This window comes from Vanellus vanellus (assembly GCF_965231255.1).
Source record: "Vanellus vanellus genome assembly, chromosome: 4".
Taxonomy (NCBI): Eukaryota; Metazoa; Chordata; class Aves; order Charadriiformes; family Charadriidae; genus Vanellus; species Vanellus vanellus.
Window position 1 is genome coordinate 18,329,632 of NC_138909.1, and position 26,241 is coordinate 18,355,872.

General features: G+C 44.2%; 1 protein-coding gene across 1 annotated transcript; it reads right to left on the reverse strand.

Moving 5' to 3' along the window:
• Positions 1–1,668: 1,668 nt before the first annotated feature.
• On the reverse strand, positions 1,669–24,053 carry LOC309671815 (glycerol-3-phosphate acyltransferase 3). The gene is made up of 12 exons (XM_082483111.1): positions 23,880–24,053; positions 13,746–13,818; positions 8,055–8,325; positions 7,489–7,563; positions 6,894–6,983; positions 6,596–6,689; positions 6,059–6,174; positions 4,536–4,591; positions 3,967–4,052; positions 3,309–3,437; positions 2,748–2,827; positions 1,669–1,885 (listed from the first exon to the last, which is right to left on the reverse strand). The coding sequence occupies exons 1-12, from the start codon at positions 24,021–24,023 to the stop codon at positions 1,759–1,761; spliced, it is 1,341 nt and encodes a 446-aa protein (XP_082339237.1). The 5' UTR covers positions 24,024–24,053; the 3' UTR covers positions 1,669–1,758.
• Between the last annotated feature and the right edge of the window lie 2,188 nt (positions 24,054–26,241).

The following is a 26,241-nucleotide window of genomic DNA, read 5'->3' on the forward strand; positions in this document are numbered from 1 at the left end:
GGTTGACATTAAACAAAAAAACCTTTGCTGTGTCTCACTTGTCTTACCACTCTGAACCTTTTAATATAAACAATTTTGTCCTTAAAGGGCTGCTATGCTAAACCTGAAATCATTTCTCTAAGAGCCCCTTCCCAATGTTTTCTTCCAAGGTCACATACCTCCAATGAGCTTCACAACCAGATTTCCAAGACAAAGTACAGTATGCTGCATGCCTATGTAATATTCAATGAATAAATGTCCTTGTGTAAGTGCATGGGCTGAGGGATAATGGAAAACAGATCAGGAACCCTTTTTTGGTAAACTATGTTCTAACACATTTTTAAACTTGATTATCAGCTGTGGAACAGTAATTAATTTTCTTTTAGCATTAAACTGAAAATCTCTTAGGCACAGGAAAATACTACTTACAAATGAACTCAGTTTATTACTAACTTGGAAGTTCATAGTTGTTTTCCAGTTAATTATAGATTCATTAGTTGAGTCTCCCTGATGTGACATAATGTTGTAACTTCAAGTTCAGTCTGCATGAGTCACTCCTACTCTAGAAAGGATAAACACTAAGCCATATATGTTCCTTAGAGTAAGTGCAGGGTGGGGAGGAAGTCAGGTCAGAAATCAAATATGAGCTCAACTACAGTTAGTCCTTTATGTCACAGCAACATAACCCTAATTTTAAGTTTTCAGGAAGTACAACTTTTATTTACACACACTTAGAGAAGAGCACAAATGCCAAACAAGACTCATTAGAAATATAGAATTTATTTCTCTTTACATTCAGACAGTAATATATTGCAGATTTGCACATGCCACGTCTTGTATCACAGGTGACTTATGGATCCTATGTTTATAGTTGTGATAGCTATTGCTAGCCCAGATCAACACAAAATGTGTTTCCAGAGTGGCTCCCTTGAGATCTTTAAGCCATTAGCAGCAGTTTTTGCAAAGGGTAGTCTTGAAAACCCACTTCATAAAAATTCATCTGTCACAGTCTACATTATCCAGCTGCTTACTGTATCTTACCTTTACAGCTCCAGATCTCAAGAAAACAATTTCAACAGTAGCAGTGGACAGGGAGATTGAGGACTTGCCCCTTATCTTCCCTCAGGCAGCAGTTCTCAGTAAAGGCAATACCATGTTATAAGGCCACCAAATTCCTCATGGTCTGTGAACTGTGCTTTTGACAGGGCAGCTCCTTTCCCATTCTCTAGGGTCTGTAGCCCTTGCTTCCCTTTCCCACTTGCACATCCAGGTGCAAGCTAACCAAAACAGTCAGTCTTACAGCTCTGACTAAAACATGTTATTTAAGTCATCTACAACAAAGTCTGTGAGCAACAGGAAGAGACAAAACGGTTATGTTTAAAGCTTCAAAGTACCATGAACAAGAGGCATCTTCACAACCAGTGTCCTGACAGCAGTTCAGTGTCCTTCGCTTCATCCTTACAAAAATCAGAAAAAACTGTGGTGCTTTTTTTCCTTTTGTCTCTTAACTCTCCACACATTCAGCTAGAGATTACCAGGAGCTGCAGTGCATCATGACATGATGTGGAGGGGCAGGGGAGTGAGAAGAGTGAAAAGGGAGGGAGAGATACAGAGACACTGCCCTTGGCAGGCCCTGCACCAGCCATACAGAGAATATGCGTAACGTGATGAGGGATTTTGTTGCTCCAGTTTTTGTGTTTTTTTTTTTTTTTTTTTAAATTAGAAAACATTATTCCTGCTAAGGCTGGTTGTGCAAAGTTAGTTTTCAAGAACCACAATTCAGTCTGACTCTGTTCCTGCAGACAGACTTCCTACTGATCCATTTCTTACTAGCATCTTGCTGTAGTTTTTCTGCTGTTCTTCTTTGAAAGTATCTTTGACTTTCGCTCGTTTTAGACCTCCATCCCTGGAACAGAGCAAGAGAGAAAAGTAACCCATCATGATTGTTACCGCTATTGTTACCAAACTACATATTATATTAACTATCTTGGTCAACTCCAGAGTTTTAACCTAAAAGAAGGCTTTTCTTCAGAACTTCTAGACTACCCATGTTTAAGTATGTTTATTAAAACATTTACCATAAGCCATAATGCTTATGCAGTCCAAATTTTGAGTTTAACCTGTTAAAGAAGTCTACTTGTGTTGGTAAAAGGTTCCACCTACCATAGAAATCTTTGCCAACCTGGGATGCTCCTGGGATGCTTCCCTAGACTGTGGAGGAAGTCAATCTTGTGCAACACCATAGCTGTCTCTTGCCTTACATCATTCAGATGGCCAGCTGGGCCTCATACTTGAATCTGTTTGCATGTTCTCTTCATCAGCATCTTGCTCTCAGGTTTGTTTCATACTGTCCTATGAAATCTAGGCATTATGCTGCCACTTGCAGAGGTAGGACATGAGAAAGTCAGAGCAGAAAGCCTCAAGCCTTGTGTTTTATTTTTTGTTGTTCATCAGTTTTGCCAAGTAACTTCATTTCTGCTCCTTAATCTCAACATGAGTCTCAAGATGAGAAACAACTATGAAGAGGCCCTCTTCAAAAGCATCAAGCCTTTAGGTGAAGCTCACTGCGTGAAAGCTACATGCTCCAAAGATTTCATGCATCTTTTTTATTTTTATTTTCACATACCCATATGTGCATGTGAAGTTACTCCCTTGTTTTCTCCTCAGTGTTATATTGAATGTTTACTGTCACCAAAGCTAAGGGAGGAAGCAACTCTCAAACTAACAACAAATAGTCCATGAAGTCTAACAAAAATAGCATCACTCACCAGGGAAGTTCAGTCAGTCCTCCTTGGCGAGCAATGGCTGACCTCACTCTGTTGGCAAACTGAACAGCATCTTCGCCTTCCTTCAAGGGTCATAAATTCAACATAATCAAAGCAGAGAAAAGTGAATTGAAACAGACTTCCATAACACTTTTCATCTGCTGCCTCATCAAATTAGCTCACTGCCAAATGATCTGTCCCTTATCATGCCAACACAATCTGATGTTCCAATGTGATAATAATTCAGCTCATTTTTCCCCTAAAGCGTTGAAATTGGGGGAAAATTTTGCTCCAACAGAATGGAACATTAACAGCATTGCTACTATGAACAGCAGTATATTTACTGCTATCCTTTGCATATTTGATGCACTGCTGATGGTACCAAGCTGCATCAGGAAAAGCTAAGTCAAATCATACAAAGTCAACACTAACAGAAGTCCAGTACAAAACTGTGATTTGGAGACACAGGGTGGGTAGGGGTTTTGGGGGAAAAGGAGTAAAAAGAGGTACTTGCACACACAGTCAGCTCTTAAACAGTGACCAGTCAACCAGATGCTAGATTACCTTTCTAACCATTGGTGGCATGTACCACACATTGCAAACAATGGCCCAGCTGGTCATTATTCGCAGCAGATAGCTCACGATGTTATATTTGCTGCTGTTCCAGAATGCATCTCCAAACTGAGGATCATACTGTAAGGGATCACAAAAAACAAGTGATAAAACCCTTTCCCCACAGACCATTATGGCCTGTCTCAGAGCTGAGGTGGAGGCTTTCAGTCACATGCCAGAGTAAGAAAATTCACAAATGACATGTTTGCTCAGAATGAGACTTTAGAAAAATTAGCCTGTGCTTATTAGTGCTGCTTGTGATTACATGACAGACCCAGCAGCAGCTGTCACCCATTTGCCCAAACAGCCAAAAGAGCTAAGTCTGCTGTGAGCGGCACGCTTCTCTTCCCTTCAGCACTGGGAAGGACTAGCTGGATCTTCCTTCCAGCTTTCTGGAGGAAGAAGCTGACCCCTCCAGGTCCTACCAACCAGGATCCATAGGCTGAAGGACTTCCCTTTCTTATTTCAGCCACTTATACCCTAGGAGTCATCCACAGCACATAGCCAGAGCTACTGTGCTTTCATTAGCAGCTGTACTGAGACAGCTTCCTACTGCCCTGACATAAACAGATCCCAACCTCTGAAACAGCAGCCAGGTATTTCCACTTACTTTGATTGCAACAGGATAGATTGTCCCTCCTATTTCAAAGCTCCCCTTTTTGAACATCATCACAGATGTATTGTTTATGCAGGTGCCTGTCCAGAAGAGAAACTGAAGTCATTATTTCACACAGCTCACCACACTTCAGTAGCAACACTACATCAACATACAGGTCTTACACTCACTGAGGTGCAAATGCAGACCCTTTTTGGGTAAATTAAGTATCTCTTCCCTGCTTGCTTTCATTCTTTGTCTTGTGACTGACTCCCTGAATGAAGCCAAAACATGTGAGACAAACCACAAGGCTCAGGTTAGATCTGTAGGACAGTGAATTGATATTCACAGGGCAAATGAAACAATCTCCCAATTCTTCTGCCCACAGCTTCTGTCAAGAGACCCAACAGCCACTGAGAGTATCATGCTGTCTTCAGGTAATCTCATATTCAAGATGAAAAATAGGAATGCCCTAATAAAATCTAAGCCAAAGGTGAAGATACATTTGAGCACCAGAAGCCATGAAAAGCAGACAAGGATGACATCTACACTGACTGGAGATAAGGAACAGTTCAGCTTCTTACCTTCTGGAAAAATTAAGATTGGGAGCTTGCTTTTATCCGCCACATGTTCCCTCAGTCTGTGGAAACAGAAGAAAAGCTTTAAAAACAGCTCCTTCTCACTCTTCTTTCCCCAGGCAGGTGCATTAAAAATATCTTTACATATAACACATTAGTTTGAAACCAAAGCCTTTTACTGGACACTAATTTGTACTTGCTTTTCTGTTTCTGACAAACCTGAAGCTTTGTGCCCCTAGTGCATTACACAGAGGCAACATCCTGTCTTCTTTCCTCCATATTATTTTATTAATGACTGTCAAGGAACCCAACAAATATATGCCATTAAGTCAGACCAATTAATTCTGATCAACTCAACCTGCAAGAAGTTGCCTACATAAGAAAAAAAGTCTTCTGCATTGGTTCATCCAGGCTCTGCTTGCTTAACAGCAGATTTCTTAAAACTCCTACATACCTACAGCTCACACTACTTGAATAACACTTGGATGACTTGGCAAAGCTGTCCTGCTGCACAGAGGCTAATGAGGTGGTGAAGAAGTTAGCTTGTCCAAATGAACTAGAAGTTCTTTAAAAATTAGGACTAATTTCTATCCCTGTACTGCAGTTTTCATGGGTATGCCTTTGGTGACATTCTGCAAAAAAACGCCTTTATAAGCAGCTCAGTTTTATAACTAGACACATTTCTGCCCTTCACCCAAACAAACAAAGCTTGTTATTTCTAGTGGTTCACAATTTCAAATGATGTGGAGACAGTTTGTGTCACAGAAAGCCCATTTTTTTAATAAGTATTTCTCTTCAAAAGAAAGTCCCAAAACATGAAATATCTTTACATCCTTTCAAAATGTATATCCAAATTCATCAGACATTAGTTGTTATGCTGATGGCTACTCAAATGAGATGTTTTGTGACAGTCTTTTGCAATCCAGCCCCTACCAGAACCTTTGGTCTGAACCACTTCACCCTGTATAAACCTGCCAAGCCTTCCTTGTTGACCTGGGAACCTGACATTTTGACCAATCTACTGTACCAAAGCTCACACAAGCAAACATATTTGGGTTATTCCAAATGCTCCAGTTTGCTGCATACACCCCTCCAACTCACTCCAAGAACTGCTGCTGAGCCACTACTATATTGACTGCTTCCACTCCTACCTACATCTACCGATTTGCAATACCCTGCATCATTCCAGCCTACAGTACTGTGGAATTACAGATAACTCGTATCCCTGTGATTAGCATTCAAAAGCAACAGTCATCATTTGGAACAGGACAATTAGATATGGCTCCTACCAAAAGATGCTTTTGCAAATTGGCCTTTTGCCCTCTCGAGATTCCAACGTTCCAAGTCCCCTGTTTCCTATTGCAACCTCAGCAGCTTCTTGGGCTTTCCAAAGCTTTAATTCCTCATCTGGGTCTTTGATTGTTCAATGACTCCTCAGGGATTTCACACCCAGAGCGTGGCACTTCAGACACTAGTAGGTACCAGAGTGACACCAGCCCTGCAATCCCCTGCTCCAACCCACACCTCACCTTTTTGTCACTAGATGGCGGTCTTTGATCTCCGAGCGTTCAAACCAGACATGAGGACAGGCCTTAACTGTGGCTCTCTGAATAACTCCCATTAGTCCACCGTGAACCTGGCCAACCTGCAAGCCCAATAAGGCACATCAGTACACGGGACACCCGAAAAACAAAAATTCCTCTTCTGCATCCCCCTCAAAAAAAAAAAAAAAACACCCAACAAATAGCTGCAAACCAGGATTGGGCACTGCCCACAAGTGCTATTAAAACATATTCACTTGAAAGCATCCTGACACATACATGGAAGGATATCAAGTATTTCACCAGATGAAGAGCCTAGTATTGACACTGCCAGGACAACTTCACCAGCACTTAACTTGTGGACCAACTTCAACACAACTTATACTTTTATCCACTGACTAGCACTCAAGTTAACATCTCTACTGTGAAAGTTAAATACTGAACTCCACAACCAATACCCCACAGTCTTTCCCTTTCCTGGTCTCTCTCCCTCTGCTGTGGTCATCATGAAAGAAGTCCTCCTACCATTGCATAGCATCCATCATTTGTCAAAATAATCGCATCTATCGGTGATGTGTGGTTGGCAACACAAATTCCTCCTTTCTGAGGTTTGTTTTCCCTGCAATTACATAATTTTTGTTAGGCTACTAGTGCACCAAGCACCACATTACACAGACAACAGTTCCATAAGGCTGTCAGGAAAGTCAGCATCTAGCATGACATTAACCTGGAGGTCAGGAAAGAGCTGTCCCATTTCAAATGGGATACTCACACACGCAGAAGCATACGCATGCTTTTACTATCATAACATCAGCTTACTCACTTGTTATGATAATGGATAGTACCAGACAGAGCTCTGACAAGGATGCGGGAACACGTGAGGTGGACCACTTCACTCAGATAGTTTTTCACACTGAAAGAAATCACAAGCATCTGGAGGATCCTGGAAAGCAGCTAGACATATGTGCAATATTCTCCAGCCTAGTCAACACAACTCAGGGATGACATTTTCCTGGTACTCCAGAGCAGAGGGATATTCCCAACTCTACCACTCGCATGCTATGGCAGCTCAGCCAAAACATGTCACACCCTTAGTCTCACTTACCTAGGCAAGGCTGTCATCTCCCACTGGGTACTTTTTTATCCCACCACCATTACCTTCCCTGCAATGCTCCCCTTGAGTCTCTTATGACAGCAAGAGGAGCCCAGCAGAAACCACTAACCTCAGTGCCAAACCTAGAAAGAAGCCAACCTCAGCCCAAGTTCAAAATGCCACTAAAAGCAAGGCCACAAGTTTGTGGCTGGAGTGGACTATCAGTAGTCTAACACTTGTAAAATATGTCCAGTCCTAATCTTGAGCTGTTTGCACTGATGCAACTCAGCAAGTTCATCCCTCACATGCCACACACAGTACTTACCTGCTGTTTGGCAGCTGTCCTACCACTGTTGTCCCCACAATCATTGAGGTAATCCCAATGGCAGCAAGGGTGAAGCTACAGACAAAATAGACATTAAAGGGAAGTAAGTAGTTTTGCTCATTTTAATATCACTCTCCCCTTTAGAATGGAAAGGGATTGTGGGGATTCAGTTATTCCTCAGATACTTGATATATCCAGTTCTAACTCAAATTCCCTGGCATATTGTTCAAAACCATGGTCTAGCAGAGGCAGCAGATTCAGCTACTCCAATGCATACATTGTCAGGGAATTTTAGAGCTCACCCAACTTACACTTACATTGCCAATACACATGACAGCATTCACAGAAAACATGACCATTAGTCCTAACCTAGTCTCCACAGTAAGTGGCAAGATAGAAATGTTCTGGATGACTTCTTAACCATTCAAAGGAGAGTTTAAGACCGTTCACCTTCTGTATCTGCTAACACTGCTTTCGGGTTAAAAAAATTGAGATGACATTTCCCAAGAAAACACACATCTATGCATTCCCAGCCTGATAAAATCCCTCAGCACCCATGAGCTTACCGTAGGGGCAGCAGGAAGCAGTACCGCACTATAACCCCAATGACCCACACAACAGTCAGCCTCAGGCTGATGTAGTGGAAGTTGACATTAGTCCTGGTGAGGAGATTCCAGGAGACCAGCTCTTCAGAGGAAAACCTTTGGGTGACTTCATCTTCCACAATGGCCTCAAACCCTTTTCTGCAGAAGTAGAATATGTCAGAGAATTCAAAGTCCACTCGATGCAGACGCGCAATTTCTTTCTCCATAGGCGTTTCATCTCTTTCAATGATACCTTGGGAAGGAAAGCATAACCATATGAGGAAATAATTCTATACAGTTAAGTCACCCTCCAAATCACTTGCCACTCTGCATTACTCAAGGAGACAAACTGACTGTCAGAGACCCTCCTATGATAGCAAGATCAGATGGGTAGTTGAACACAGCATATCCTTCAGTAGGCAAGTTCCTCCCATAAACACCTTGAGCAGCAAATATATCAAGCTTTGCCTACTGAAGGTGAAGCAAGAAGGCAAACCCTTTCCCACCATCTGACAAGCCCTCAACTCAGCAACTTTATCCAAGACCATCTCATGCTTCCATAGGAAACCAAGCAAGACCTTGGTCTTTCCATTCTCTTCTCCTGGTGCTCTGTGTATTTAAGGGCACTCAGTCTCCTCCATGAAGGCTTCCTTGTTTCCTAGGCCTGTCTCTTGTCAGACATTCTGGCATCTCACTGCCACATTCAGCTGAGATATGCTCCACTGCTACCTGCCAAAGACCAAGATCACAACAGCTACCCGACATCTGTGTGTTCTGTTCAAAGCTGGTCCATGCTTTGTCAAGGGTTGTCAAGCACTGGAACCAGCTGCACACAGAAGTGGTGGAATCACCCCATAGATGTAGCAGACATGTAGATGTAGTGCTGAGGGACATGGTTTAGTAGTGGTGTTGGTAGTGTTAGGCTGACGGTTGGACTACATGATCCTAAAGGTCCTTTCCAAGCTAGACAATCCTATGATTCTATGAGCCTCCCTCCCTTCACAGCACAAGTCTTTCCTATTAGCACAGACAGGACGCCACTATTTTTCATTTTATTTTAAAATCAAAGGAAGAAAAACCCTCCAAAAAACACAAAGTCAAAGAAAATTGTGTCTAGAGGTATCTTGATATTATTTAGTTCAGCACTAACAGTTGTTTCAGTTATATCGCCAGGCATTATGTAGGCAGAGTTTAAGAGAAACCTGGAGAGTTCAGAACTGCAGTACAAATGGCAAATACTCCCTCTCCTCCCCCCTTTTCATTTTTTATACTTACAGTCTGAAAAGCACCAATTTCTCACTAGAGTTTTCAAAGGCAAGGACAAATTGTGTAAGCTAAATATAAAGATCAAGTTGCTTCTTTCTGGTAAGCAAGTCTGGCTCCAGAAATTGATGACTGAAGAAATCTAAAATAACATTTAACCAGAACAACCATCCCCTGAGACACTCAACTAGGATTACAGAGGTCCAAGTTCAGGTTGCCACTGTCAGACACCCTCTGACAAATTGCATAATCTCTGTGCTTCCATGTTGAGGTAAAAAAAAAAATGGGAAAGGAGGAAACACCCAACTGTTTCAAGCTACTAGACGTTTTTCCACAAATATACATCCCACCATGTGGAAATCTGCACCCCAAGGAAGTCTTGCCAGCAGAAAAACTCTGTAAATATATTTGCTGTGCAAATCACACGTAACAATTACAAGTAACATGGCAAATCTTTGTACTGCACTGTAGCATACATATGGATTAACACAAGAAGCTGCAAGATACAAGTCCCACAAATCACCGAGGTAAGCACTAAAGAATAACATGCAAGAGATGTCACACTGCAACAAAACCTATTAGCACCTTCAGCTCTGAACTTGGTACCCACAACTGGCAATTCCACCAGCAGACCATCTGAGTACACTGTCCTATCACTAGCCTATAAATATAAATCGTTAATAAGGCACACCCAAACACCCACATGCCCATCAAGATGTAAATTATATAAACATGCATCACATCAAACATTTAGCAGGACAGACTACACTTGTGTCATTTTGAACCTGAACCAGAGCTCTAGTTTGTGGTTCAATATTTCTCTCAGTCAGTCCCTTAAACCTCTAAGCTACGGGACACCCAGGTCTGTAGGTGAGTCAACCCAACCTGTCTGGTCCATGCAGCTGCTGGGGTGGAAGACAGGTCGTGGCCAAGAAACTGGCCAGGGGAACTCTCCAGCACCCATCACACAAGTACTACTCTCTTGTCCCCCGTTCCCAGGAGAACTGGGAAGCTTCCTCCTTATCCAGCCCCCAGTTCAGCTTCCCTGGCTCCTACTTCTTGGCTGAAACCAGCCAAGGGTTCAAGGCTAACACACTGCTGGCACAGCCGAGATAGCATGCCTGTAATGTCTTGCCTCACCAGCCTGCACTGTCATTGTCACACGACACCCCCATGTGCAAGCTGCCTTGCAGCCTTGGGACAAGCTACTCCAAGCCAAGATCAGAACAGCACCTTAAGGTATTACGAACAGAATTAAACACATGCTGCTCAGGTGATGTACTTAGCCTTCTTGTAATCAGAAGTAACATTCAACAGACTTTAATCCCTTGGCCATGGGGAGAGCTGAGTTTGCCAAAGACAGCATTATGCAGGAGTACAGCAAACCACTCTCAACCAAGAGAGCCGTAGTCACTGCTTTAGTCAACGTCAGAGCACAAGCCCCAAGCCTTTGAGCTCACATACTCTAGTCAGCTAATTCTAACAGGCTCAAATTTGACACCATCAGTAGATGGTACAGTCACATTATTTGCATGAGGTTTTCTTTTAGCAGATGTCACTTTCAAAACTCTGATTTAACAGCATTTTTGTGGTTTTTAACCCCACCAACTTGAAGAACACAGCCTGTCAACAAAGCCAGCGCCCACACTGACAGCTGAGAGCTGGTTATTCAGCTGCAATGAGATAGATAACCATCTAGCCTCCAAGTATTTGTTCAGCCAAGAGCTACCATTGGGCCCGGCACATAAACATACTACCCTCTAACACAGAGGGACCTTGAGGTGACAGCATCAGGTAATTCCCCACACAGCAACTACACCAGCCAACATTTTTCTTGTTACTATTCCTTATCACACCAACACAGGAACATTGGCTGCCACTTCTGCCAACATATGTTAAATACACTGGATTTGGTACTGCAGAGAAAGGTGGTGTCTCCTCAGTAGTGCTCTTTTGTCTTTCATATTGAGGAACAATAGATTTTAAGGTCTTTGAGGAGGGCCATTTTTGCTCTGCCTGGGAACAGGAAGACTTGCCCTTGCACATGCATCTGCAATACTCCCTCCCATCCTGACCTACCTCCTAGTAAGGACTGGATGGTCAAAGATGGAAGAGGTGCTACATGTTCCCCTTCAGCACTTAACACGCATATGCGTACACACACAGACGCTTACCTTTACCCTGTTTTAATCAGCTACTCCGTAATTCATTATCACTAGGAATTTCTCCTCCCTCAGTAAATATTGTGTAATGCAATTGGACCTCTCCATCTGCTCATGTTCTGTCACCCCAGGGGATGCCAGCTTACATACTTCACTGTTAGACCTACACCTTCCCTAGCCCTAAGTACTTTCATCCACATACAGGAACCCAGACTCTTAATCACAAGTCAGTCCTATACTTAAAAAGCTACCAAGAGCAACATACGGAGCACAGCATGGCAGTGCAGACTCCACATCTCCCCTGCTCCCCATACCTTCTCAAATATGGAATAGTTAAGACTCCAGCTTACTGCAGTAAGAGCCACCTACAGTGGAGAACGGTTTTAACTTTAATTTCAAATATAAAAGGACATTGAAAAGTGTGCCACCATTGCAATTGTGTATCCCAATCTGTAAGACCACTTGAGCGGTGCTTGCATGCAATCATCTATATTAATTACCTCAGGCCATTTTTACTTACTACCACTAGACCTCCAGACAGTGGAGTGCACCCCAATTAGTCCAGGTTCTGAACTACAATACATATTAGCACTATACACCTCTCAGTCACACACACACAGGGGAATAGGGCTTGTATTTTTATGGAAAAATAGCTCATAAGACATGATCTACTAGCTGGGTCCTCTCTCCCTTTACTTAGCTTGTCTAGCAAAGAAAAAGCTATGTGCCAGAATGATCAGATGGCTAAGATAAGAGCTCCTACTGTGGGGTTAAAGCAGCACAGTTGGATCTCTTGCCCTCTCACTGACCCATGACACAACAGGACACTATCACCTGTACAGGAAGAAAAAGGATATCTTGCTGCATTTACTGACAGCCTGTGAAACACAGATAGCAGGGCACTGACATTTGGAAGGATCACTCACCTTGCCTTCCTCCCACTGCAAAAAAAATCCCCCACAACTTTCAGGACACTGGCAGGTGATACAGTACGTACTTTTTCTCAGTCACTTTAAAGTCAGCAATTAAATAAGACAAATTTTAACCTGTTTTAAGAGCTCCTGTGCAGTACCTCCAGTTTATTATTACAAGTGCTAACTGACAGTTGGATCTGCTACCATTGGAGTCTGCTTCATGCCTGGCCTGCAGATAGTACAGTGCCAGTGTTTACAGTATTGATAAGGATACTCTTGAAGATGAAGCACACACAATCAGTTCAGCAATACAGTCCCCTTTATTGTATCTTGTTCACATGAGCTAATTCGTAGAATCAGGTAACAACTGACTCGTCTACTAACTGGCAAGCTGGTCCTGTTTCCAGCTGTGCTGCCTAATTGAGGGAGCACACAGAAAATGCTGACATTGCTGTCAGAAACGAGCAAATCAATAGCAATACTGAGGCAGACAGGAATCAGGAGAAAACCAAGTGCTGACTACAACCCTTGTTCAGCCTTCTCCTATTTCTTGGGCAGACTGCTCTCACTGCACTTACAGCTCCAAAGTCTTACAGCCAACTCTGACCTAGTACAGCCTACCACAACACACGCACAGTATGGGTTAAGATATAGTAAAAGAACTCATTTCAAAATTAGGCCAAAGGAAGAAATATGAAGCAACTCTTCAGCTGCCTTTCTACAGCTCATGAGCTTAAGAAGTTCATCTGGCAAACACTGAGGTAACTCCAGGGGCCAAAAGATGAATAGCAGCAGCTGAAAAAAGGGAACAAGTCTAACACCACACATTTCCATCCAGCAGTCCTACAACAGGAAAGTACTGAGCTTCAGAAAGAAAAGCACTGTCCATTAAACATTCCAATCTCCTCAGAGATTATTAAGTGTACTCTGATGCTATTAGGACTGTGATAGTTGGCCAGCAGCCCTGCAAGCAGTGACCTAAAGACAGATTTCAAGACAAATCAAGCTCATTCTTTAACTCAAAGGTTTCTCTCCACTGAGGACACTCTCCATCTTAAGCTCTACTTTGTTTTGTTAAACAATGTTATTTCATACCCTTCATTTCTTCATTCCCTGTTTTTTCAGCTATTCAGTACAAGCCAGTAAATGAAAGATTTCATTCTGCAGGAACAGTTGTTGTGTCATTAGCATTGCAAAACCATGTGAAGCTTGTAACCACCTCACCTCTTCTCCAGTTCTCTCATGCACGCATCTAACTTCCACATTTGCAAAGAACTCTGTTCTCTTACTTTAAAACATCGGTCTTATCAATTTGACTTTACCCAAGCTCTCACCATTAGCAGCAGGAGTCTTTAGCATCTGTGGCTGTGGCTTTTTGACACCTTTTTCTATCCGTATAGTGGCCCACTGTTGAAGAGAAAGAAAACAATAATTTCACAAACATAATATTCACTTCAGGAAAAAAAAGTCACCTAAGAAAGCAAGCAGTTAATCAAAAACAGGTTGTGATTTTCAAAGAATATCTTCACCAGGTAATCTTCACTTTTCTTCAGATATGTCCACAAACCCACACACAGTTCCTCTGAAGAAACACTGCCTCAGTGTATTTAATAATCAAAAAAACCACCGAGTGATAGTCAGTACTTTCCAACTCTGCTTGCCAGTCTCCAGAGAGCCAACTCAGTGCTTCACAGATGTTTCAGTTCAGATACACAGCCACCGAGAGACTGATAGGCTTCCACCAGCCACCAAGTCATGGCCACATGGAAAACTCCAGGAGCTGAGCTAGACAACAGCCCCTGAGCACACAACTTGTGTTCTCAGAGCCAGACACTGTGATCAAATCACCATGCAATTTGTCTTCTTTCAGAGTAGTTTCACCATACTGAAGCAAAAAAAAAAAAAAAAAAAAAAAGTCCTAACTGGCTTAAGTCAAACTGAGGCCTGCACATAGCTAACTCTGCTAAGAAAACAGAACAGCATTTGCAGTCATGGGAAGTGTCATTAAGTTTGGCCTCAGTGCAAAGAGGATTGCACCCAAGATTTTTTCCAAGCTGAACAAAACTGAAGTTTCCCTTGATCCTGCAACTGCTCATTTCTTGGCATTGTAGAGCTCTGAGCAGCACAGAAATAGGCCAAATCACCAGCTCTAGTGTACAGCTGCAGAGAGCCCCTTCCCCTGCCCTTGGGGAGGGCTGCCAGCTCACTAGGGTTAACCTGCTCTTTTCTAGTGGGTGGGAGAATGAAATTGAAATAGGTGATAAGTAAGCTCTGCTTTCCAGTAAGTGTCAAAACTTCTCAGCAGCCCTGCTTCCTGCAAACCCCCAAGGCAGAACCACACAGGTGTCAGTAGACTTCCTCTCATTTCCAGACCTAATGGAGCTGAGCCAGTTTAACCTGTTCTCAGGCCAAAAAGCTTTCTTGACCTTCAGCTAACTCAGTTCCACAGTGCTTTTAAATAGCACTTCTATATCCTAACAATTACAACCCCTTTGCTGCCCCAAAGCCTGCCCATGATGACAGAGTAGCCCTTTTAGCCTGGATTCTTCCTTTCCCCACATGGCAGCTTTGCGACGGGATGGAGAGCTTAGCCAAAGACGACTGACTTTGTGGCTCCCCGTTATGCCATTAATTCCTCCCCCATGAGACTTAATCCTATTTCTAGGAATCCTGTTATAATAGGCATTTCCAATACAGGCAGGTGACCTGGCAGAAATGAGTTCATAGCAAAAGATCAGGATAATATCCTGTTCAAACTTTAACAACTTAAGCAGTATCAAAGGCATAGTTTGTTCTAACAGCATACAGATGGTCCTCGCTGGTCTGCACAGAAAGGACTCAGACTAATGTGGTTTCCACCTCTCCCCTCCAACAGAACTGTGGGGCATTTGGGGATGCAGTTCCCTTTTGAAGGGTTAGTATCCTGACTCATGGCATTATCTCCACCACATAACTTCTCAGGAATAGCCAGGACTCCTTACTTTATCAGGTCTCGCTGAATCACAACCTACCCTGCCAATATATTCACTTGTTTTCTCAGTTCTGCTGCTGCTAAGGCAATAGCTGTTCCAGGAACTAATTTTACCTATAGGAGTAACTCCGTACTTTCCAGCTACGCATCATCCTCAGCAGTGCTATGGCCATAAGAGCTCTGGGAAATACCAAAATGAAACATTGTTCAAGGAAGAAACTATTCAGGATACCTCAATTTCTACATTTCTTCTACTAAACGGATTTGGGGGTACAGGCAGACTAGCAAATACATTCCCACAATCATTCTCTGACCAGATTTGAACCACTGTATTCAACGAATTAAAATCTCTGTAAGCAGGTAAGTCATTTATTACATAGAAGAGTAATAAGATACTTGGCTAATGGTCTCAGCCATATACACTAGCTGAGAAAATAAGTTTTCATCTTCCAAATACTCTCAAATGGGTAATCAAAACCTAGCAGTGCCACCTTTTGCTTTACAAAACCTGGGAGAACAGTTTTTGTTTGGTGCTCAGAAAGAGCATGCAACACTCCCTTCTCAATGCTCTTGCTACAGAAATCCTGCAGTTGCAAGTTCATGCCAGACAGTGTCAAAAAGCTTGAGACTCAGCACAAGGACAGGCTATTGAGACATGCCTTTAATGATCAAAAGCTTGTAACATCCTACTGTACTGCAGTGGTATCTTTTGACACTTTGCTGTACAAAGGAGGCAGCAGACTCTTCCTAAAGCAGACAAATTGCAGGGTCATTTAACCCAAGTAAGTTTCACCTTGCTTAGATGCCTTTATCTACCCTAATCATAAAAGTACATTCCTGCTTCCCAAGTGGTCTAACTGGTGCACAGGTTCATCTAGCCCCAGAAAGCTGCAGTACCCCACCTGGGAGACAAGGAAGACAGCAATAAAGAGAGACTGGAGAGGATAGTTCCCTTTGCCATCTACCCAGGCCTTCCTAGGAGATGGGAGCACCACAAGCTTGACACCAGTGTGACATCCTGCACTAAGGTTACACAGAGCATTCCAGGGGGCCGCTGACTTGTGCTCCAGACATCAATAGTTGAGGTAGTTTTACTTTTGGTACCAGATCTCCCAGGGGATTTAAGCACGCTTCACAAGACCAACTCCCCCTTCTTGGCCAGGAGCTTCTGAGCATTCATAAGGGCCCATGTCTACCAGGTGCTACAGCAAACCAGTTTTAAGTCCTCTGTCAGCTTTCTTCTTCCCTCAATCCATCATATTCCCAAAAACTATGCATGTTCCAGCAACCAAGAAGCAAAACATTTTTACTTATCTTTACCTAATCTAACCCTTCCACTTATTCTCAAGCACCTGAAATATAGGCACTATCAAAGCCTTGAACTTTGATCAAGTGAAAAGCTTGTTTATATCCAGTTTGGAAAACACAGGACACCACATGCAGCAATGTGAGTAATTTCCCTTCCTCCAGCTAGCTAAGGATCTGCACCATCCATTGCCTTTTCAGCTGGTTCCTATGCTAAAGAACAGCTTTATTCTACAAAAAGTTATCACACTGTAGGCTGATCCATCCCACAAAGGGGAAGAGAATGTGTTTGCAGATTAGAGACCAAAAAGCATGAAGCAAAATTATAAGACATAACCTCTGTTCTACTCCGGAGATGAGTAAAAGCAGACTGGCAGGTCTTTTGGACTTATCACTTGCCAGTAACATTGACACAAATCTGAGTAGCTTCTCCCAGCTGCGAGCTGGTTCTGAGCAGGCCAGGCTCAAGTACCTCGGTGCAGACCTAAGCCTTCAGGGATTCCTGAAGCAGTTTTGGGGAATGAGTAGAACACACCAGGCTCCTGAACAGATTAAAAATAGTTCTGCAGCTGGGGCTACTCACTGAACTAATACATAAAGTTAGAAAGCAGCATAACAGAAACTACACAAATACCACCACAGGTCTGATTTTGAAATTTTGGTATTCCATCCGCTCAGGAAAAAGTAGCTTGAACACTTTAATCACACAAGGTACAGTCTTAAGATAGCACACTTCACTAGGCAAGGAAGACATATCAACCATTTCCTGAGGTTTCCCTCCTCATCCCCATAGGAAAGGTTTCTAATTTGTCAGCACCTTAAAAACCCCTAAACACACAGCAAGTCAACAGTCTATACAAAATGGCCAAAAAGATCAGTTTCACTTACGCATCACTAAGCAATTCCCACATATACAGGGCCTATGCAGTACTTGATAAAGATCCAGTTAGACCTCAGAGGCAAAATTCACACATTAAGAGATCTCAAAAAAGCTTCTTATCTCCAGATATCTCTGAAGCCAAGCTTGACCTGTTGTTTTATGAAAGCCCATCTAGAGACACTTTGTTAGGCTCAATCACAAGTTATTATGAACATTTCAGGGACTTCCCCTGTTTCCCTAACAGATGGAGCTTTGCCTTTCACCCCATTTATCACCTTTACATCACCTCTGGCTTAATAGCAGTGCTTGACAATTATTCAGTGCACTGAATGACAATGACTGAAATCTGCAATCCTATGGAATTAGATCACTCGTGTTCCCCTATTTAAAGGGACTGCCAGGTCATGTTCAGAGCAAAAGTTTGTATGCTAGTTTAGGCGAGCGCTCCCTCCTTGGAGGCTCTCCAAACCTCAATAACAACAGAAAGGTTTCACACCACCTCCCACGCAATGCTATATTGTTTAACGCAGCAAAATCTGCATGCCAATTCCTGGGTTGCTTTGTGTGAGGGGGAGAGAAAAAAAACACACCAAGAGGAGCAACCATTTCTGAGTGATGGCAAAAGGTCCTCTGTGGTCTCCCATGCCATCTTTTCCTCATTCTGATGGGACATCCTTGTCACTGCCTCCAAGCAGCTTTCCAAATTCCTCTGCACATGTGAGTTGTATAGCAAGTAATTCCTGTTGGACAGGTATCCCAAGAACGACAAAAAGTCCAACTTTAGAGGAAAATACCAAGGGCATCAGAAACAGGAATGACAAGCGGCTTCTTTTACACCAGCTTCACAAGCTGTTACTTTAAGGTAAATTCTGAATACAGCTGCTTATCAACAGTATCACAAATACCAGTGTGCACATGCTGTGAAATTGAATGCAGTTTCAGATCAGGGTTGTTGACCAGAAAGATGCTGCGTTAATTAGCACTGCAATCATCAGCAAAGGGTAATCCCCAACTCTGCCAACCTTACTTATGTGCAAGGAGCCTTGATTATTAAATCTGCGGAAAACATACATAATGGACTTCCATAGGACTGGGGTCTAGGTTAATACAGCCCAGGGATTTACTTCAAGATTATGCAGCAAATTTGCTAAAATACTATTCCGAAAGCCAGTCCAAGCCCTGTAAACAAGGGTGCATCATTCACATCAGGCACATCTCCAAGACATACTCCTTGTTAACGTCTGAGCCGGCAGCCTTCAGGCTTACTCTCACTTCAGAGCTCTGTTTTCCCTCTGCCCAGCAGTCCTTGAAGGATACCAATTACACAGACAGAGGCCTCCATTGACACTGCGCAATGACATTAGTCAGCAAAGCTTGCTTCAGAGACCAGTGAGTTAGAGAGGAAACAGTCAAAACCCCACAATGATTCACCTATTTATTAGCTTACACATTCTTCTTTTCCCTTCCCCGCCCTGATAGCCAGCACCACATGCAATCCTGATGGTGGTTCATGGGAAGAAACTGCAGCCTGGCGTACCTGGGACAGGACATAACAGCCCATCCCACCTAACCCATACATCCACAACCTACAGTTTGATCACAGGTCCTCTTTTCCCCATAGGTATATTATTCTCAATTTTAGGCCCATTCACATTGCCAGCAACATCTGTAATGCAAATACCTTTGACTTCACCTCTTAGCTACCGAATAATGTTACACCCTTGTCTAGCAAAAGCACATTCCCTTCAGGGCAGCATAATAAACTATTAGAAACTGCTCCAGTTACAAGGGGCTGCTATTAAACCCAGATGGATCGGTTACAGGACACAACAAACACCTATGACTTCAACCATCTGTTGTGCATTACAGTGCATCCAGCAAAACCAACCACCCAAGAAATGCTTTATCTGCTAACTGCCAGCCCCACAATCAGAGAGCCTCGAGATCAGAGGGTGGGGGATGCTGCATTCAAAGTGCTTGCAACCATCAACAAACCCTTTGCCCAAAATACACTATAAGGTGATGTTAGGTTTATAGCTGGGCTTCACTTCCTTCAGGCTAGCTTATTTCTTAATATTTCACAAGTAACATGCACCACACAGTTTAAAAATACAATAAATGTTTCCCCATTAGAAAGGGCGAGCAGGGCAGACTGCACAAGTGCTGCTGACAAGACAACCCTACTGTCTCAGGGAGCTAAGCACACCCCAAGGTAACAGCAGATTGGAGAAAAAAGAAAAAAAAAGTACTGGAAATAGTTCTTAACCAAGTGAGCTGCAATCTGTCAAGCAAAAATCATCGCTCAGGGGGCCCATCTCTATTGCCAAATACATAGGCATACAGGCTAAACCAGTCCTCCAGATTTTCTACAAACTGATGGAAATAAAGAATCAGATTGCTATGTGGTACTGGCTGCTCTGTGGGCTTTAATGAAAGATAAATCACTTCCTGAAAGGCTGGATTTCTCCACTGCTTGGCAAGTGATCTCAAATGGCACACTTGCAGGTGCCTTATCAACCCCAACTCATAGTAGAGCTTATAAATGAGGCAATGGACTAAGATGGAAAGTGAGACCGAGAGGTAAAGACACATTAAATTTAAAATTGGAGGCTATCTGATGATGTTTAAAAACAAACAGGGAGAAATGCAGCATGTTGTAATGATCACAAGAAGCAGTTCCCAGCATTTCAGCTATAGGAAAGATTTCTGCAGCAAGTGATTTCACAAGCATCAGCATGGCAGGTGACTAGCCCAGACTAGCTCCTCATGAGAGCAAACAGCTGCTGGAGATGCCTTTGTAGCTGTTATCTAACACTTAAAAACGAGAAAACATGCTAACGCAGTGCCAGAGATCCCTCTATTAACACTGAATCGGAAGCCACAGGCAGAAGAAAGTGAGCAGTTTCCTAAAAGTTTGCTTAATTTGGCAATGCAATTCAGAAGGAAATTAACATACTTTAAGGAATACCTACATGATGGGGAAAAGTAGGTTTTCTAATAGAAAGTAGTCTGCCTGCTGTACTGCATTCCTCAAGTATTAGCATAGCTGGTCATGCTTTTCTGCTCTTTTTCCCCTTATAACATCGAAAAAAATATAAACACATAGAAAAATACATACTGCACATAAAGCTGATCATTCCTAGTGCAATACTTAAGGGTCAGATGCAACCCACAATGCAACTCAACAGAGTCACATCCTCAACACTGCCGTCTATACGTGCTTCATTTCACTTAGAAGCCTGTGCCTTGCTGAGGCAGCCCAGCATAGAGAAAAAGCTATTGTGCACCAACTGATCTCCATTGTCAGTAATGTCAGACAGTCAAAGTACAAGAACACTTTGTTCTTAAAAGGAGCTTTTCCCCTCCCTTTTCTTGGACCACGCTTGCAGCACTGAGAACAAGCTTCGGCCCTCCTGAAACAAGTGGAAACAGATTTATTTTTATTGGCACGAAAAAATTCAAGCCCAAGTCCTGTATTATTCTCAACTCGCCCCATACCACAGCTTAGATGACAACTGAACACCAGACTCATTTTTATATGCCTTGTTTCGTGTGACATGACAGTGGACCAGCAGACATGCCACAGTGAACTGCAGACTCCCCATCTACTTAGTCCTGGACTATGGTGCCCACGTAGACAGACTCGGGATGCTCATAACAGATTAACTTTAATAAAGTCTATGTTATTATCTGACAGTATAGACTCACATAGTCACTATGTCCTCCCACTATGCAAATGTGTGGGATATAAACAGGTGAAGCCAGAGAGCAACTTGCTATCCAGCTGGGGTGCACAAACAGCCACCATTTTGCAGACAGTTCCTGCAATCTAGCCCATCAAAGAAGCAAAAGCATCAGCAGCACTGCCATCCTGACTGAACACTCCACAGGCCCAAGAGCCAACCCTCCTGCAAAGTGACAGGGGGGACCTCCTGGGAGATCTAGGGCTGGAAGCTAAAGAGGAAGCTTAAGGAAGCCATTAACTTAACCACTGTGCTAGAAAAGGTCTCAGCCATCAGAGACTGCAGCATCCTATGACTCAACATAGCCACAAAATCAACTACTGCTTCTCAGTAGAAAGGCTGCATACTCAATTCAACAGCCCAGAAAGTTTCAGACACCTGGGCAACTGCACAAGGCTAGCAGCTATGTATTTAACACTTTCCATTGTTAACATTACTTTTGGCAGGGAAAAGTCAGGTGTGACAACACGTATCTTCAGGGGCTCTTGCAGGCACTGCTTGGAATTGGCTGGCTATCAGCCTGTCTCTGTCAGGCTGCTGACCAAGCCAGAGTTGTAAGCCAAGGAACAGGAGACATTTCACAAGAAAACACTTTACTTCAGGGACTCTGACTCAGGTATTCTGAGGACATAAAGAATTCACAGGCAAAGCAAGGCCGAGTTGAGATAAGTGGATTACCGAGGTGGATTGAGCATCTTCACTCTCCTGCAACACACTTACCATTTTGTCAATGGCTTTTTTTATATATATAAAAAATATTTGTACACAATATAATTATGTACTAATATCATATTTTAATATAATGAATGGAATGTAATTCCAGAAAGTGTTTCATGCAACACTAATGGCAACTCTCAAGGTAAGTCATTATTTCCCTCCTTAGGCATAGTAAGAGCTCTTACTCTTAGCCTAAGAAGTTACCATCATCGATATGCTGTTAGCTGCTTCTCCATACTTCTGCCCAAGACATTAAGTCACCTCTTGTTGTAACATTTGATGACACTAAAAAATAATGATTAATGATCTAAGAATAACAAAATGTAAATTGTGGTTAATCACAGGTGAATACAAGTTATCAAAACAAGACTATCTTACTAGGCCAACTGGATTGCACCTTCAGGCTAGTGTGAACTCCACCTGCTCAGCTTTTGCCATCCAAAAATTTTTTTTCCAGCAATAACTGCATCTTCTACCCTTTAAGGGTTATCCTCATATCATTCAGGGCTCCAGAAAGTAATTCAAGGAGGTTCATTCTCACCTAAAGCCTTAAAATCTTTTAACTTACGATGGATTTAACAGATGTCATTTTTATTAGCCGAGCACCAAGGATCCTGAAGGCACTGAAGTACTTGAGCAAGGTTTGACTGAAAACCTTATACAACAAGATGAAATTAGACAAGACCTATGTTCCATAGTCACATAGTGACGTATACTGCATTGCCACAGACTACGCCTTGCATCATTTTACTTTTCTTCCTTAAAACTGTTTTGTTTGTTTGGCTTCTCCTCCTCCTCAGAAAAAGCTTAGTAAAGATTTAAACCAGATCACTTCCACCAGCCATTTTAAAACACTCTTCCTCATCACCACTGAGCTTCAGAGGGAATGTTTTCACACACATACGAACTACATCCCATCCAGAAAGCAATTCCTTTGCGAGACGCTCGCTTTCCCAAAGAATTGGGGGGAAGATGGCAACTGAGGCACTGGACACGCTCAACTCCGATGGCAGTCCGCCTCTCCGAGCGTCAGCACTCCTGGCACTTGCTGTCACGGGCGCTGGGCACGCTGCCAGACGTTTATACCCTCCCAAGAGCATGACCCCGCACGCTTTCTCTCAGGTGGGGAAACAGCTGACACCCAGCGGGGACAACCTCACCCAGGACATGGTACAGCCTTAGGTAACAAGGTTCATTTCACGCTCCTGCAGGTATAAGGAGCACCCGCCAGAGTTTGCACAACCACTAAATTCATACGGATTTAGTTTTCTGCCTAAGGGCGTGAACTCCAAAACTACAAACAGACAGAGATGATGCCAGACAGGACGCAACTGACCCCTCTCCTCTACTGCCCTTACTCCCAAGGCGGGTCAGGGGGACAGACACTTCTCCGGGCTCCCCGGCCCTGGGCAGGGCCTCAGGCGCGGGAAAACCCATCCCTGTCCCCTCACACCTGCCCGCAGGGCCTCCCCGCCCGCGCCGGGGTCCCGCCACCGCCCAGGGGGCGGCTGCAGGCGGCGATGTTACGCTTCCTCCGGCGGGAGGGAGCCGTGCCTGGCAGGACAGGTCTCCTCAGGACGAGGCATAAACGCACCGGCTCCACGGTGCGAACCGGCGCTGCCGGAGAGATGCAGCCCGGGCCGCGGGAAGAGGGGCTGGGCCCACCCCCCCTCTCGAGGTGCCTCCCCGCCTCATTCCGGCCCCGAGCGACGCCTCACCGGAGGCGCCATTTTGGAGGCCCCCGGAGCGGCGGGACAGGCCCCGCGGGCCGCCCCCACCCCCGAGCGGTGTGGCCCGGCGTGTGAGGGAGGGCGCCGGGCTGAGGGGACGGCCGTTCCCCCCCCCCGCCTACCTCCAGCGTCTTCATCAGGACCCACATGTAGGCCTCGGAGATGCCCAGCGAGACGCCCAGCGCCGAGGGCACCACGATGAGGGCGAGGACCAGGGCAAGCCACACCGCGCCCACCCGCGCCGCCGCCCACCCCAACTCCTCCATGGCGGGCAGCGCCTCACGACACCGCCGACGCCGCCACTGGCTGTGAGAGAGGACAGCCGCTGCCAACCGCCGCCCTAAAGCCCCGCGGCCGCCGCCGGCCCGCCCCCGTCCCGCCCCGCTCCGCCCGCCCGGGGCCGGGCAAGGGCAGCGGCGGGGAGGGCGGCACCGCCCCGCCGCTGCGGGAGGTTGAAGGGGGCTGTAGGTACTTTTGTTTAAGTGGGTGTCTCTGCAGCGGGTATCTTCTTGGACAAGGGAACAGAGGGTGCGCCTTACCGAACGCATCTTTCTGGGCGCACGGGGGGAGGGAGATGGGGATGTGATGCTTGGAGGACGGAAAGCTGCTAAAAACAGGCCGTGTCCGCACTAAAAACTCCTCGCAGAGGAAAAAAGGCTGCTGGGGAGCTGGACGGCGGTACTGCCGCAGCGTACTGTTGTGCTTCGTGGCAGGTGCATGGGCAGGCAAGCCATAGGAAGCCCGAAAATAGCAGCTGGGGAAGTAAAAGAAAAAAAGGCAAACTGGGGAAAACTCCTGGATCTGTGAACAGTAATGCAGATATGGACAGCTAAAAAAAGCAAAAAGGGACAGTCAGCACTTCAGCCAGCAGCACACCTGGTACATCTGTGTTGTGTCTTGTGCCTTGAGTTGGGAAGAGGGATTCACTGATGTACTGGACTGGTGCCGAGGGTACCCGACCAGGCACTAGGCACATGCCAAGAGAAACAAAACTTTGTAGAAATTGGCTAGAGGATGGCTTATCTGCCTGGGCCTGTGCACGGCTGTCATATAACACTTGGCATGACACAATCCATACCAAGAAAGCGGTGTTAGCAGAAAGAGGCTGAAGTAGAACAAGGATGGCAGTCTTGCGGAAGCATCCTGGGGGAAGGGAAGAACATTTTCCTCCAGGAAAAAGGCCTTCAACCTGATATCTACATAGGCATTTCCTAGAAAAGAGACATGTGATTTCCCTCTCCATATTCAAGAGGTCAGAAATGTATCTAAGAGCCAAGTGCTTATGATCCAAGGAAAAATCTGCATTAGACTCCAAGGCCTTAAGAACTATTTCCAGGAGAGTCACATGGACAAGGGTGTTGGATTCTGGCTCCTATTTTTGGCTCTGGCACTGTGTCATCTTGGACAAGTCTTCTCTGCTCTCGGCATCTCACCTCTTCTCCCACTCTTTGCCTCATCTGGTTAGATAATTTCACTGAGGCAGAGACAGGATGATCCCTGATGAAGCCTCTGGGCATAACAACCACAGAAACAATTGTTCAGCTAGATCTCAGATAGCTAACCAGCACTTCAATGTTTTCATCCCTCTAAGTGTTTAGTTGTGATCATGCCCGAAAGGCCCAGTTAGGACTGAAGGCAGTAGCCTGTCAGTGCCATACACATGTTAATGCAAGAGTCTCTACTCCAAAGAGCTGTATGTACTGCAAATGTTACAGGGGTGTGTGGATCCAAGTCAGTTAAGAGTGCCCAAAGTCTGGAACAGAAACAAATCAAAAGAACATTACTTTCTAAACTGGGTGGTATTCACAACACCTGTAAATATTGGGTATTTAAATTTGTATTTTGTCTCTTGCTGCACAAGCAGAAAGTGATACAGGGCATTTAGTACTTGCTCATGAATTTTCATCTGGGATGCAAATAGCAGAGGCCAAAGGCTTCATTGTTTTGTTTTTTTTTACCTGGCATTAAGAAGCAGAAGTCTCCATCCAAAGGACAGATGTAGCCCAGGTAGCAACAGTATCTAGCTCCTGAGGAAAGCAATACAGCGTTCACAGTAATGTGTCATGCAGATTTCATCTCCATTGCATTTCAATATCTTCATTTAGACAGTAACATCTAAAATTGTCATCTGAAGCAAGAATTGTAAAACAGGTAATCCTGTGCAAGGCAAAGCTTTTTGTGTTTGTTGACAAAACATTGAAAACTGAAAAGGAAGTATTTGCTTGACTTAGTCCACGGGCTTGTTAACCTCTGTTTTAGGAAAATGCAAAAAAAAAGTCTTGACTCATCACAGCATAAATTTGGTCAAATTTGTGGCATATGGCAAATTCCTGAGTCTTGTCAGGCTGAAATCCAGCAGTGTCCCTGAAGCATCAAAAGAAAATTCTGGAGACCTCTATGCATGACACTCATCATGTGGAATTAAGGCATTGCTTTTCTGCTGCAATAGCCTGGCTGTTGGACCTACTGCCACTGTCCGCAGGC